This window comes from Apteryx mantelli, chromosome 3, assembly GCF_036417845.1.
Source record: "Apteryx mantelli isolate bAptMan1 chromosome 3, bAptMan1.hap1, whole genome shotgun sequence".
In the NCBI taxonomy this organism is placed as follows: Eukaryota; Metazoa; Chordata; class Aves; order Apterygiformes; family Apterygidae; genus Apteryx; species Apteryx mantelli.
The window spans coordinates 32506876-32520333 of record NC_089980.1 but is presented as its reverse complement, the minus strand read 5'-3'; the positions used below and the strand labels follow the sequence as shown (position 1 = coordinate 32520333).

Below are 13458 nucleotides of genomic sequence, written 5' to 3'. Positions count from 1 at the left end.
TTTCTTGTAATTCAGGAGAGGGTTCATTTAATTCCTTTACTTTCAAGAAGCAAATTACCAGGGATTGCAAGAGGGGAGAAGAAGAAGAGGAGAAATCTTTCAGAGAGAAAGGAACATTTTTTAGACTAAATTGCTGTCATGTGAAAGGGAATTATAATTTCCATTACCCCAAAAACAGGTGTACGCTCAACATTAGAGTGAAATTCGCCTTGCATAAGGGGCTATTGATGCACATTGCTTCTGATGGGGCTCATGATGCACTTCACTTATGTTTTACGTAAGATGCCAGCGGTACACAGATTCTGTGCTGTCTCTCTGAACAGATGTGTGTGGATTTCACCTACTTAGATCTGAAATGGAAAGAATGGAAAAAATCCCATTGACTTATTGGAAGGTACATCAGGCCTGACAAGAACACAAGATTTGCTTCATAATCTAACTTCATCAGCTCAGCCTTGCTTCCAATGAAGTCAGTGGCAGTTTTGCTCGACTTCAACAAGAGTAGCATTTATGTTCTATAAGTCTGACCTAATTTAGTAGCTTATGAATGACAAACAAGAGAGCTTTGAAAAGTTGAATATGTTCTTTTTCACTGAATCTGTAATTAATTACTCATCAGAACTAAATTATTAGCACTTGAAGGATACAACTCTTTTAGCTGAGATCAGCAATTCTTGCATGCATAGTTACAATATTTGGCTCTTGAAGCACTCTGGTTTACTACTCTATATTTTTATATTTCTTGGTTTATTTGTGCTTTCTTATTCAGCACTTATTCAGTAATCACCTTGTTTTAAAAACAAGCAGAGAAAGAATGTGATATGAACCAGGAAGTGAGAAACGGTACAGGGAAGAATGACCTCTACAAACATTAGGGCTAAATCCTATCGTTTATAGCAAGCAAAACTCAGGAGAATTGTTCTTCATGCAAGTTCAAAGCAGAATTTGCCAATTCAAAATGTAAGGAGTACCTTTTTCTTATATACTTCTTGTCACATACAATGATGCATGGTTTGACACAGCAAATAGCTTCTATTATTTTGGGTGGTATTTGAAAACTCTTAAATATGTGTCAATCTAGTTAGTGCCATTACTGAAAAACTGCCATGACATCATGATGGTAACACACTCCCTACTGTTAGTTTCTTCATTATTGCTTTTCCATTCAATGCTTGGTTTTACCTCATTGCTTTTTTTTTTTTTTGTCTTTGTCTTTACAGCACTGTCACCTGCTGATGCAGCTACTGCTCTAACCCTACTGAGAGCTTCTGCACAGCTGCCAGTTCTAACTTGAGCTGTGTGGCCAAGTCCAGGTTGCTAATCTGGAGAATGACGTCTCTGTCTTGTGCTTCCATGCCCAGAAACTTGCAGTCTGTGGTGTAGTGTAAAATTGCAGGCTATTATTGCCAGAAGTCAAAACTTTATTCAGTTAAAGTTTTTGTGGCATTTTTTCATGCTGAAAATAAAACTAAAATAATTGTGCATCAATTCAGTTCTGTAGGATATCTATTGCATAGTAATTAAATAGCATTTATAAGAACAAAACCATGCTAGTTGAAGTTTGGCAACAAGCAAATATGTATTACTTTACTGGAAAAATTTTTTGAGCTTTTCTGAAAGTGTTCTTGAAGGTCAAAATCAAATTACCTACCTCAAAGAATCTCAATTCTTACAAAACGGAGGCTTGAAATGAGCATACTGTTTTTGCACGTGCAGTCATTTTACATGAGCCCAGGACAGCTAGGAATCTTCACAGGTATGTTTATTTCCAGGTTGCAAACTTTCTCACACCGAATTTCATTATAACAACTGAAGTCTATTGTTTCTTTTTAGTAGTTATAGCATCATAAAATGCGTACTTCATACTGGTGGAAGTCCCAAATCAAGGAACTTTTAGGTATCTGCTTAATCACGTGTTTATGTTCAACAGAACCCAAGTGGCTGCTGCAATAAAGATAGGTTCCTGACTCAAAAACGTATTTACTACATTTTGGATGCCACTACAATTATACAGGCATCTCCCTTGCAGTTGTGAAAACCCAATAACGTTAATTCTTAATAATCATCTGACATCCACAGAGCTAACTGTAGTGTTCTGCCATTCTGGACCAACACACCTCATTCAAGAAAAACTTGCACCTGATTGTATGGAGAAAACTTTTAATTGATTTCAATGGGAGTTTTCTGTGAACTGTACCTGCATCGTTCTGCCTTAAAGTCACAGTTCTTTGCTCTAGAAGAAACTGGGAAGTTTAGCATAAGTGTAAATAACTCAGCCTTTCGGGTAAAAGGGATAAGGAGATATCACAATTGCTCTCAAGTTCACTGGCCACCAGCAACTTGTAGATGTGCCACCAGTGCGCGTGTCCCAGGAGGTTTTGTATGTTGACAACAATCAAGTACGGGAAATCAAACGGATGGAGAGAAGAATAAAAACAACCTTCAACAATGGCTAAATAAAAATAACATTCATTGCTTTTTCCTGTTAATTTTACATTAAATATGGAAATATTATATTTAAGAAATCATGACCAAATTTTTCAAATTTGGGGTTATATGAAGTTATGAACTGAAACTAACCTTAAGCTCCTTAGTATAAGTGATTTTAAAAAAAGAAAACCATACCTCTATGTCGCATTTCCTTTCCTAAGAATTCCAGGTGCTCAATGTCTATGAAAATCAAGCAGGTTTTATTGAGGAGCTTAAATTTGGACTTAGCAGCCTAAGTTTAGACTCTGAAGTTTGAATTTAATTTAATGTGACACTATATTCCTGTACAGGCCAAGCTTGGCCTCATGTTCTTTAAATAAAGCACCTTCAATTTTACTTGACAGGATGATATCTAAATAGAAGGAGAAGGTTATTTTGTCCCCGTTGGTTCTGTAACTAGAACAAGTGGTCATGCAAATTATCCCATTCATACTAATTTATGCCAAAATATGTGGTGTATTTGCAACAGATATCAAGAGCGGATTTATACTTTAAAGTACTGGGCAGAGATCAAAACCTGCTAACTTACTTTCCTTCGGATGTGATCCGACAGATATTTGGTGAATCTGGTTAAGGCCACGGTGTGATATAGGGGTAAAAGGCCACTTACTAAGCCACTGATGTGCCCAAAACACTTCAGCATTATGTTTTGTTCTGTTTTTAAACAGATTAGAGCTTTAACAAAAATAAGCTGGCTTTCTCCAACAGTTTAAGTGTAGTAGTGGTGTAGCTAGAACCAAAACAAACGCATGATCCCTGTTTGCCACAGGATGCGTTCAACAGGTATCCATGACAGCCTTCAGAAAATAATCAGTTTTCTTAGCAGCAATCATTTACAAAAATCCATGAGGAACTCATACAGAAAACAAATCTGAATGTGTGCTGGATGGCCCACTGTTTTCCCTATCTTTGACATTCAAAATAGACGTGACAGTGGGCCTAACATGACAGACAGAACTCCCAGAGAAGCCCAATATGGCTTTTTCATGAGTAACGTCTGTAGGAGTGGACACTAGAAAGAAAGAAAAGGTACAGTTTGAAGTTGTAAGAGGATTTAGCCAGGACCTGTATTATTTCACTTTGAACAAAAGAAAGAAAAAAAGTCCAATGAATAACCAACCTTGAATCGTCCTCTTGAAGAAAGCCTTGCAGGCCTCGCAGGAAGCCACTCCATAGTGGTACCCTGATGCAATGTCACCACACACCAAACACAGTCTTTTGGGCATCGAATTCAGCATATATTCACACTTGGTCTGTGAATCTTCAGCGATGGTACTGGAGCAGTCATCATACCGTTTCCTGACCGGCCCATTTCCCCCCAGCCCTGTGGCCGAAGGGTAGAGGGGAGGCGAGTCCAGCCCGTTCTGATGTCCATTCATGGTGGAACTGTAGCTCCCGCTGGCGTCTGAGGAGCCACCGGGGCTGTGATGGTTGATGCTGTCCGTCAGAGAGGCAGGGCTCGACGGTTCCGTCTTGATGTACGACGAACAGCTAGAATCAATGTGTCGATCTTTGCTTGACATTCTGCAGAGAAGCCTGTAGTGGTGAGAGAGAGAAAGAGGAATCTGTGTATTAAAGACAGTGCTCTTTATGGCTGCTCTGGAAGGGTTAGGGACCGCACATCATTCATTCATTAGTCAATACCTCTTGTTCTACATGAAGGTAATCAGCATAAGGGCATGACAGAGCTTTATCAAAGCTCCAGACAGGCAGTAAACAAAAACTTTAAAGAGACCAAATCCTCCTCTTCTCCCCTCCACCTGCCCTCTGGGCTCTGTGTCTATTTCAAATCAACTCTTCAATTCTGAACTTGCCATCTAGCAAGTCAAAAAATTAAAAAAAGAAACAAAACTATTAGATTACTAGACTATTTGATTTCTTCCTTTTTCCACCAGCATTTTCTTTCCATAAATTCTATCATTACCAGAAACAAATAATTCCAAGTCTGAACACATAAGTGTTCTGCTCTGCAATTAATATTTTTCAGCACACCTCAATAAAACATGTATCCACCATCTATTGATCTGATCCCAGAACTGAGGAGTAAGTCTCCCATGAACTTTTTTTTTTCTTTATTAATCTTGCTTTATTATACACAGCTATTTAGTAATGGAGTAACACATCAACTGAGAATTCTGACTAATAATTAAGGCTGGACTTCAGTTTCACAAAATCTAAGTGAAATGATTCATCAGCTCTGGCTGCAATTACTTCCTAGCCATTATCCTCAGACTAACCAGTAATAACTACGCCAGCATCCCATATATCTACAGCTCTATAGGATCTGACATTTTACGTGTTCCATTCTCAGTTTTAAAAAAAAATGTATTAGAGGAATTTTTAGATAGAAGTTTTGTCTTTCAGAAGGTGAGATTCTGCCTTATTTCTCAGTTCTCACCTTTTTCAGAATTAAACATTTGAAACAAAACCATAACACATTTGATCTGACAAATCAGTGCTTTCTACAGGAAAAATAAAATCATCTTCCTTGTCTATTCTGTCCTTGATTTTTTTCTTATTTTTAAATGTATTTTGCAGAGAATAGAAGACAAAAATAATAATTTGAAAGCTCTGAATCAGACACTGTCTTCCTTTTCTGCAGCCATGATTATGAGACCACAGTAGCAAATGGCCTACCCAGCATTTTCCTGACAGTACTCTCAGGAGCTGCCAATGTGCAGATGACAGTTATGAGCATTTCTCTAGGAAGATTTTCAGCAGTAATGCAACCACACCGTAAGGCCATCCACCTGGAGCTATAGATTCATGTTTTCAAAGCAAACACATGAGTCCAGGCAATTTGACTGACTTCAAGTAACTTTCTAAAGTCAGTTTCGAGATCTTGTCTTCACTTGCTCATCTTTTTGTGTGTCAGCAAAACTCAATTTCAACTTCAACTCTGGACCCAAATTCACTGCTGCAAAATTTATACAAATCCAGAGACTTGGCTTCTTTTCCAATGAAGGTAATGAGATCAAAACCGGCCCTTCACTACAAATGCCTGCTTGGGATGAGATTTACCCTCAGTTCAGTGCCCATGGATCTTGGTTAGGACCTCTCAATTGTTGTGAATTTTACTGTAAAATATTACTGAAAACAAACTACATGTGGCTTTGGAAAATAGCTAGGCTGATGTGCAGAAATGTTAACCTCAAAACTTAAAATCAGTATTTATTTGGGGCAGTGGAGGGAGCAAGCTAACTAGTGTCAGCAAATAAACCAAGGAAATGGGAAGGTTAAAGGCATGGAAGTATCTTATTACATTGGACCACCTGCTTGTGTTGTCCTTTCCTCAAGAAATGGAAGGGGGGAAATCCCCTTGCCAGCCTGCAGTAGCATGTGCCTTCTCTTCTGTATCTGCTGCCTTGTAGCCGTCACTGTTAATGAGTGCTGTAATTAATAGATAGCTCTCTCTTGCCTCTCTAGTTGCACTCTGGGCTAAGCACTTTTCTCAAGTCAACGTTTGAAAGAAAGTGGGTCGGCACTGACTTACAGCAGCTCTGCGAATTCCTTTTAATTTAGAGCACTTACACCACCACTCCACTTATTACCTTATAATTACTGGACCACTCTCACATACATTATGATCTTAGACTAGAGTTAGAAGTTATTAGGGTACTAAAACATGGTGTGTCTGCCTTTCTCTCTCTCCCCTTCTCTTCTTCTTCTTCTTGAATTTTATACAGCTGTGACTAAAAGTATTAATTAACTCTTTCACACACTATCAACTTACTTTTCATATTACTTTTCTGTACACTAACAATGAAGTCTTTTTATTGAATAAACAGGATCTGGTCTTCTTTTCACCTCCCTTCTGTTGACATTCCATAAGTAAAGTCTCACTTATAGCAATAGGGGTCCACTGTCTTCACTCTATCATAACCAGTTTGATGGCTCATTTTTTCCTGTAAGACTCCCACTGCCGATTTTTTTTCTAATCTGTGGAATAATGAGCTGTGCTGTCACTCTTCCATTCCCAGAACAATCATTTGCAATTAATTAGTTGCCCAAATGCATGTTGTTTCAGCCAGTGCAAAAGTGGATTTCTCCCACTCTGAGCTGTCAGAACCAAAATGCAATCTCCGTTCTGCAGGCCTTAAGATCTGATTACCAGTGTTGTTTAGGCCAAAGCCAGTCTGATGATGCTTCTGAAGGAGCAGTTTCTAGTACCAACCAAGATTCATCTGCTCCTGGCCACAGCTTAAACAGTATAAACTGGACTGGAGCATGGTGGCAAAGCACAAGTTCAGTAAAACATTAACCATTTCAAAGAGAACAGAAAACAACAGCTCCTGACTCTGAGGATAAAAACTTACTCAATTGCCCAAAGAAGGTGAACCGGAGAAAGGGCTGTGTGCTGGCTGTGGGTGGGCAGCAGAGACACTGCTTTCATTCCTTCATTACAGTGTCAGGTCTGAATGAAAGTAACTCAAGAGCCATCTTACAGCGATGGCAGGTTGGGCCACCATCAAATTATTATGCTGAACATTTGGAATAATGCCTAAGCTACATCTCTGTAAAATCCCTCCCTCAGTTCCCTCCTAATTACTACTTAGCTCGTTACACTGAAGAATTCCTAGACACCACTGCATTATATTCTAAAACTACAGTTGGAGCTTAATTCTCTCTTCCTCTGTGTGTCTGAAATTCTACAGTTCTATTATTCAAGCCTGAAATATTCACAACTATCTATAAATTCAATTGTCAGCCAGTGGGTTTTATTCTAGACCTCACTTCAATCTAAAATTAGAGGCACTAAAATTCACATTAACTCTAAGAGGAATGTAGTGAATAAGACTTTATTTCAAAAGAACACCTTTTTGTCAGAAAGAGCTATTTTCAAGATGATGGCTTTATCTGCATTCAAAGAGAATAAGCCCAATTCCACATTGTGCTGTTAATGCAAAATTTTTAGGTCACATTGGATTAATAAAAATCTAAATTTAGTTAAGGTTTATGAATAGAAATAACATGTGTCATATAAAAATGTACAGTATTTATTTTAAAGCCTTGGTGTGGTTGTTTTTTTTCTTTACTATATTTTAAGTCAAATAAATGGCAATTCCATTGGTGGTGGGCTGTTCTCAGGTAAGTTTTCTAACAGCCAGAAGCTCTCAGGTATACTTTCCTTTCAGTAACTACAGAGAAAGCAACTAATTAGTTCTAAAAGCATTTCTATGCCCATGTGCAAGAGGGACTGCATATGGTGCTGCAAACTTTTAATAATATGCAGCATATACCACAACTCTTCACATCTGTACTAAACTTACTTCACAAGTCCTTCATCTGATAAGACTTGAAACCAGTCACTGCTGGCACAAACATACAGTGACAGAACACTTCAAAATGCAACTCCTGCTTTAAAAATGGTCTTAAAAACAATAGTGAATAAATTGTATGCTATGTGCTTATGAAAGGTTGAATATATTATGAATTTATTAATGCAATCACATTCATCTTTCCATCTACCTGCCACATTACTAATGATATTGATGGTGCTGACACTGGCTAAATCAGTGTCAATAATACAAGTGGAGTTCAAAAATTAACTGCATCTGATTACTGTTTCTAAGGCCTTAGAAAAGAAAGCCTTCCCATTCAAGCCACTGGGAGCTTTTTATATTTTGTCCTTGTATACAATTGGTTCAGAATGTTATTTTTTCATTACCTCCCTTATTACTGATACCTAAAGGAGATCAAAACAACATGCAGATACTTCATAATCCTTGAGCACATTTCATGGTCACTTCACAAGCAGGCAAAGTTCTCCTCAAAGCATTATTCACTGTTTCAGTGGAGCTGCACTAGCGGTTTCCATGAGAGTAGCAATTAGTCACAAAAATTAGAGTGAGCACCTTTATTGTAGACCAATGTAAAAGTCCACTTTTACCATGTCTACACATGAAGTTTTCTATTCTTTTCTCTTCTCAAACAGGAGAATTACTCTGCTGCCATAAATGCCAGAATAGCTTGCTTTCGGTTGACATTTTTAATGGTAACTACTATGTGGAAGCATCAGCAAGGCAGGTATTACTACACCTACATACACACTTTGTATGCTAACAGCAACATCAATCTCGTTTTTCTCCAACATGTTCCTCTAATTCACATGTATGTGGACCAAAAACCTCCTAACTTGTTATCCTCATTTTAGCTATGAAAACCAATGTGTAAAAGAAAGTCTTGGTCTATATTATACAGGAAGCCTGTGGCAAAGTCAGGAATGGAACATAGGTCCTTCCTTTGGCCACAAATGCCATATTTCCTCTCAAACACTGTCTTTACTTTCAGTATCGTTTCACAGGTCTGCACCAAAATCAATACAGTAAACTGTGAAGCATTTTCCAGTGATTTCCCATACTCTGTTTCTCTCAATATAAGAGGAAAAAGTATTTGTGCGGAAAGAAACAAAAACGTTGCTTCTTGTACTGACACCCAAGACACCTCAAGACTCTCACCAGGTCCTGTTACAGAGCTGAGTTACAATTTCAGCTGAGCTACTTTACATGGAGCATTTTTTTCTGCTTCAGCTAATTGCACTCTAGTAAAGTGGCAAAATGTGAATCACTTAGTAGGAAAATGGGCACCAGCTGCTATTGTCAGAGAATGGAGATGCTGAAGAAAAGGAAAGCGACTGAATGAAGTGTCATGTCAGAAATCAACGGTGCAACGTGTGATTTGAGAAAACATGACTACTTTACAGAGACAGGGTGTCATTACGGCATCACAGTAATACGATGCTTTGACAACTGCTGGGTCTAACATATCATCATTGCATTAAGGTGCACTGGCTTAGTTGGGGGAAGGAACAGAAAGGATTTCTTCTTTTAATAAGAAATATTTTAAGGTCTGCTTGGTTAACCTAGTGGATGAGATCATTAATTGCAAAGTAAGTATTGCTAATCCTGTCCCATACATGCACATACAAAACTGTTATTATGAATTAGGTCTGTATTAATAAACACTCATGTACAACCATGTAATAAAGAGTGTTTTGTGCAAAACAGAATAGCTATGGCTTTCTATATTCATTTATTTTATTTTTGACAAATGTTGAATGCTTTATTACTTTTTCTAATCTCTTCTTTCATTTTTTCTTGAAACCTTCACCACTTCACCTTGGTCAGGGAAAGGATGCAAGCTAATGGCTTCTTCCAGAGCAGCTGTCATAGCCACTAGCAGTGGGAACAGAAGCAGCAATGCTTCAGGCCATCATGTTGCTACCAGCAATGGCCTGAGTTAATTGATGATTGGCAAAAGAGGATCAAGCTTCCCAAACAGTTATTATTTGTCTATATGCAATTTACTAAGCCCTGCTAAAGCACACAAGGCAGTAGAAGACTAAACTACTTTGTTCCTTTTTAGTTCAACAAAACAAAACAAGCCATTAGCTAAGCCCCTTCACATTTGCACCCAAGAGGCCATAATTAGTCTGGTTCCTATGTTGCTTTTAAAAAGCAAAGTTTCCAAGTGACTGTCTTGTAACAACTGCATGCCCTCCAAAATGAGAGGAAATTATTTTAACCTTTCCCCACTGCACACACATATTCATTATTGCTTCCCTTTCTGCTCCAAGTTGATTCCCCGTGCTTCCTGGTTGATAAACTTTGTTAACAAGAAGGAAATGATCCTGCGATACCCCAATGTGTTTCAAATTATGACTGTTGACAGCTTCTGCATTTAAGGATTATATCTGATGCAACAAAGCATACTAGTGTAATCTATCTTTAGCTCATTTCCTTGGACCTATTTCAACTGAGGGTGAGCATCTCTTGTTTATAGCTCTAAATACTGTAAGTGAGCAACGGGCAAATCAATAAAACTGTTAAATGCATAATAATACTGTGTAATTACTTACATGATGTTTTGCATAATTAACTGTCTGAGGTGTTTCTTGATATAATGGATACTCACTGTATGGAATAACCTATAAGCCTATAAAACACACACTGTTTATATGAACAGAAATTATGTTTAAAACTTTCATTCTAATAATCCAAATCAGGCTCTGGCACTATATGACAGAACGCCTTCCTTTCCTGTCAAGTCCAAATCAATTCTTATGGCATTACTCTATAACTAACGTGATTTCACTGATGATAACTATTACCCTGATTACTTGGAAGTAATGTAGTAATAACAGAAATATACTTAAACAAACTAGCACTATTTAATCAATATTACTGAGACAAACTAAGTGTTTTAATAAGTCTGTACAGATGCATTAATGCAGGTTTAATTAAATGTATCCTTAGACATGTACAAGCTCTGCAGCATACAGATCCTATGGTTCGACAAACCATAACATAACTCTTCAAATCACATCTCAGTTTAAAATCTGAAGCATTTATAGCCAAAAATTTATATCTTTTGTTACTACAAAATGATTGCTCTTTACATCAGGTACTCTTTTGGAAACAAAAAGGTCAACAGGGAAGAATATTGAGGACCTTGCACCTCTGAACCAAAGCACCAGACATCTGAACATGTGCCAGCCCTTAGTAACACAGTTGTCCAGTACATTAAATATGTGTCACTACAACACACTGTTTAAAAAAAAAAATCTCCAACTGAAAGGCAATAAATAAAGCTGATACAAAAAATCACAAAACTGACCTTTACTAGTGTATACATGTATGCAACAACTATCCTATCAGTTGTGTTGTACACTGCTACTAACAGGCCACCACTGCAGAAACCTTCCTGCCAAAAAGACTTGCCTACTTCTACAGATTTTTCTGCCTTTTAAATAGAAATATAGATCAATACTTTTTTGTATGCTCTGACAGTTCAGTTTTCAAATACTCAAAAGAAAGGCAAATACTAAAGAGAACGGAACACAAGAAGTGGATGACAGTTTAAATGAAAATCATTCTGAAATGCTTGAAAATCATATATAAAAGGGATACATGGCTTTGTATTTTTGCATATAATATATTATGGCTGATATAACTTAAACCTCAGTAAGTAGTTCAAATTCTTACTTGATTTTTAGTTTTTTCTTTTCTCTGTCAAACACTTATACACAGTAAGAACATTATTGTTTGAACTTACAACTGGTATCATTAAAATACAGGGCTTTTGACTCACCCTCATGTTTACTGGCTTGAAGCCCAACATTACATATTTTCACTGAAGTACTACTTAAAAGCCTCAAAAGAGTCAGCTCTTCAGCGTTTGGAGAATTGTGCAAACTTATACTAAGAGATTCCCCATGTCCAAACAGTTTTAATGGAAAGACTGAAATGTGACTATTAGAATGAGGGCCAAGCCTCATCATAGGAAAACTGGTACATCGATCGGGAAAAGCAAGATTTTATTATACTTTATTTTCAAACTGCAGACTAACACTTTTATCTCATGTCACATGCTGGAACACAGTGAAAACTCTGGTTAAGAAGCCAGGTGTTTTTTCTGTGATGGAACATCATTTCAGTTGAGGTTATACTCCACCGGTATCAGGTGGAGGCCACCTGATGTCTCTAGCCCCCAGAGGATACGGTAAAGTGTCAAGGAGTCTTCTGTTTATTAATTGTGGGGATTCTTTTTTACTAAGAGAAATCAACCGAATAGCAAAAATAAATCAAATGCTCTATTTAGCTACTTCAAGGGAGAAATATACAAAACTTCAAAAATAACTAAAGATTTATTCAACAACATAACAGGCTTTCTTAAGAGGGATTATTTTGAAATGATTACGGCATCAATAGCAGTTACTTGGACCAGTCAGAAAGCCAGTACTACAGATCACAGAGACATAGCTGTTGTTCATCACTTTTCAAAAGGAAAAAGAAGAAGAAGAAATTGCCTTCAGTCCCAAGACAGATTCAAAGTTTGTATCATCAGAGTTTCCACAATTAAATCAGTGATTTTCTTCCATCTCTGAAAGAAGAGTGTAGGTGTGCGCACACTGTGTACCTGTACCTGTCTCATTACCCAATTCCCTCAGTGACTTTCTATAGATTTACGATAGAAGAAATATAATTTGTTAGCCAGTTAAATTGGAGGAACAATTAGAAAGAACATACCAGAAATAGTATCAGAAAGTGAGCATCTTAAAAGACTCAGGACTGAGAGTTACAAAGCAAGCGATCCTTGCCTCACCCCTCACTCAGCTAGTTCCCGAGTGTGTCTTTCTCTCCTCCCAACCACACACCACCAGCTTTAAAAACCCCCAAACACACACACAAACACACACACAAGCAACTAAAAAACTACTTGGCAAGTTGGAAAATGACGTTTTCCAGCAATCAGTGTTTAAGTGAATGTTTGTCCCAGTGTGTTACACCATGCTGTCAGCTAGCAGCAGGGAGTCGTTGAGTTGTTACTACATTTGATTTGACTGCCAGTAGGAAGCTTTATTTCTACCAACTGTTAGTTGCCAGCTCTCAGGATCTTCTCTTACTTTGAGAGGGTTGTTGTTGTTTTTTTAATATAGTCTATTATTTTTCTCTTTCACTCTGAAGACTCTTAGCATAGGGAAGAAGAATCTCCACATCACTCTCTATTACAGCAGCCAGTCTACTTCTGCTGGCCGCCTTATCTGCAAAAAAGTAATTGCATTAAGGCATCTATAGCTTGGTCCTGACACACACCACATTAGAAAAGGGATTTTTACATCTGGACACAGGAATGAGAGATGCAAAAGATGGGTATTACATAAGCAAGCTGAAGCAGTGGAATTTTAGTCTGATCTTTTCCAAAAAATATGGGATTAGAGGCTGCAGGTATATGTATGGAAAGATAACCTGGGTGGGTTTTTCTTGCAAAGAAAGCATTTCTTATCCAGATCTTTACACGCTTCCCAGATACAGTTTTTGGTAGTTCTTTTTGTTTATTATTCATGTACATTCTGAAAGGTTTCTCATCTATCAAATGGGATTCTATAACTTTAACAGTTGTTTATAATGCTTCCCCTTCCTACAGAATGATGATTTTGATAATTAGGATCTAATTATAATGGATCGG

General features: G+C 37.6%; 1 protein-coding gene across 2 annotated transcripts in view; it reads right to left on the bottom strand.

Annotated features, from left to right (window-relative positions):
- The window catches only part of ESRRG (estrogen related receptor gamma), a 249048-nt gene that overhangs the window by 128824 nt on the left and 106766 nt on the right, over positions 1–13458 (bottom strand). For both annotated transcript variants that reach the window (XM_067293058.1, XM_067293057.1), the window contains exon 2: positions 3611–4026. In XM_067293058.1, coding sequence (XP_067149159.1) covers positions 3611–4013 — 403 coding nt within the window. In that variant the 5' untranslated portion in view covers positions 4014–4026. The remainder of the gene's footprint in view (positions 1–3610; positions 4027–13458) is intronic.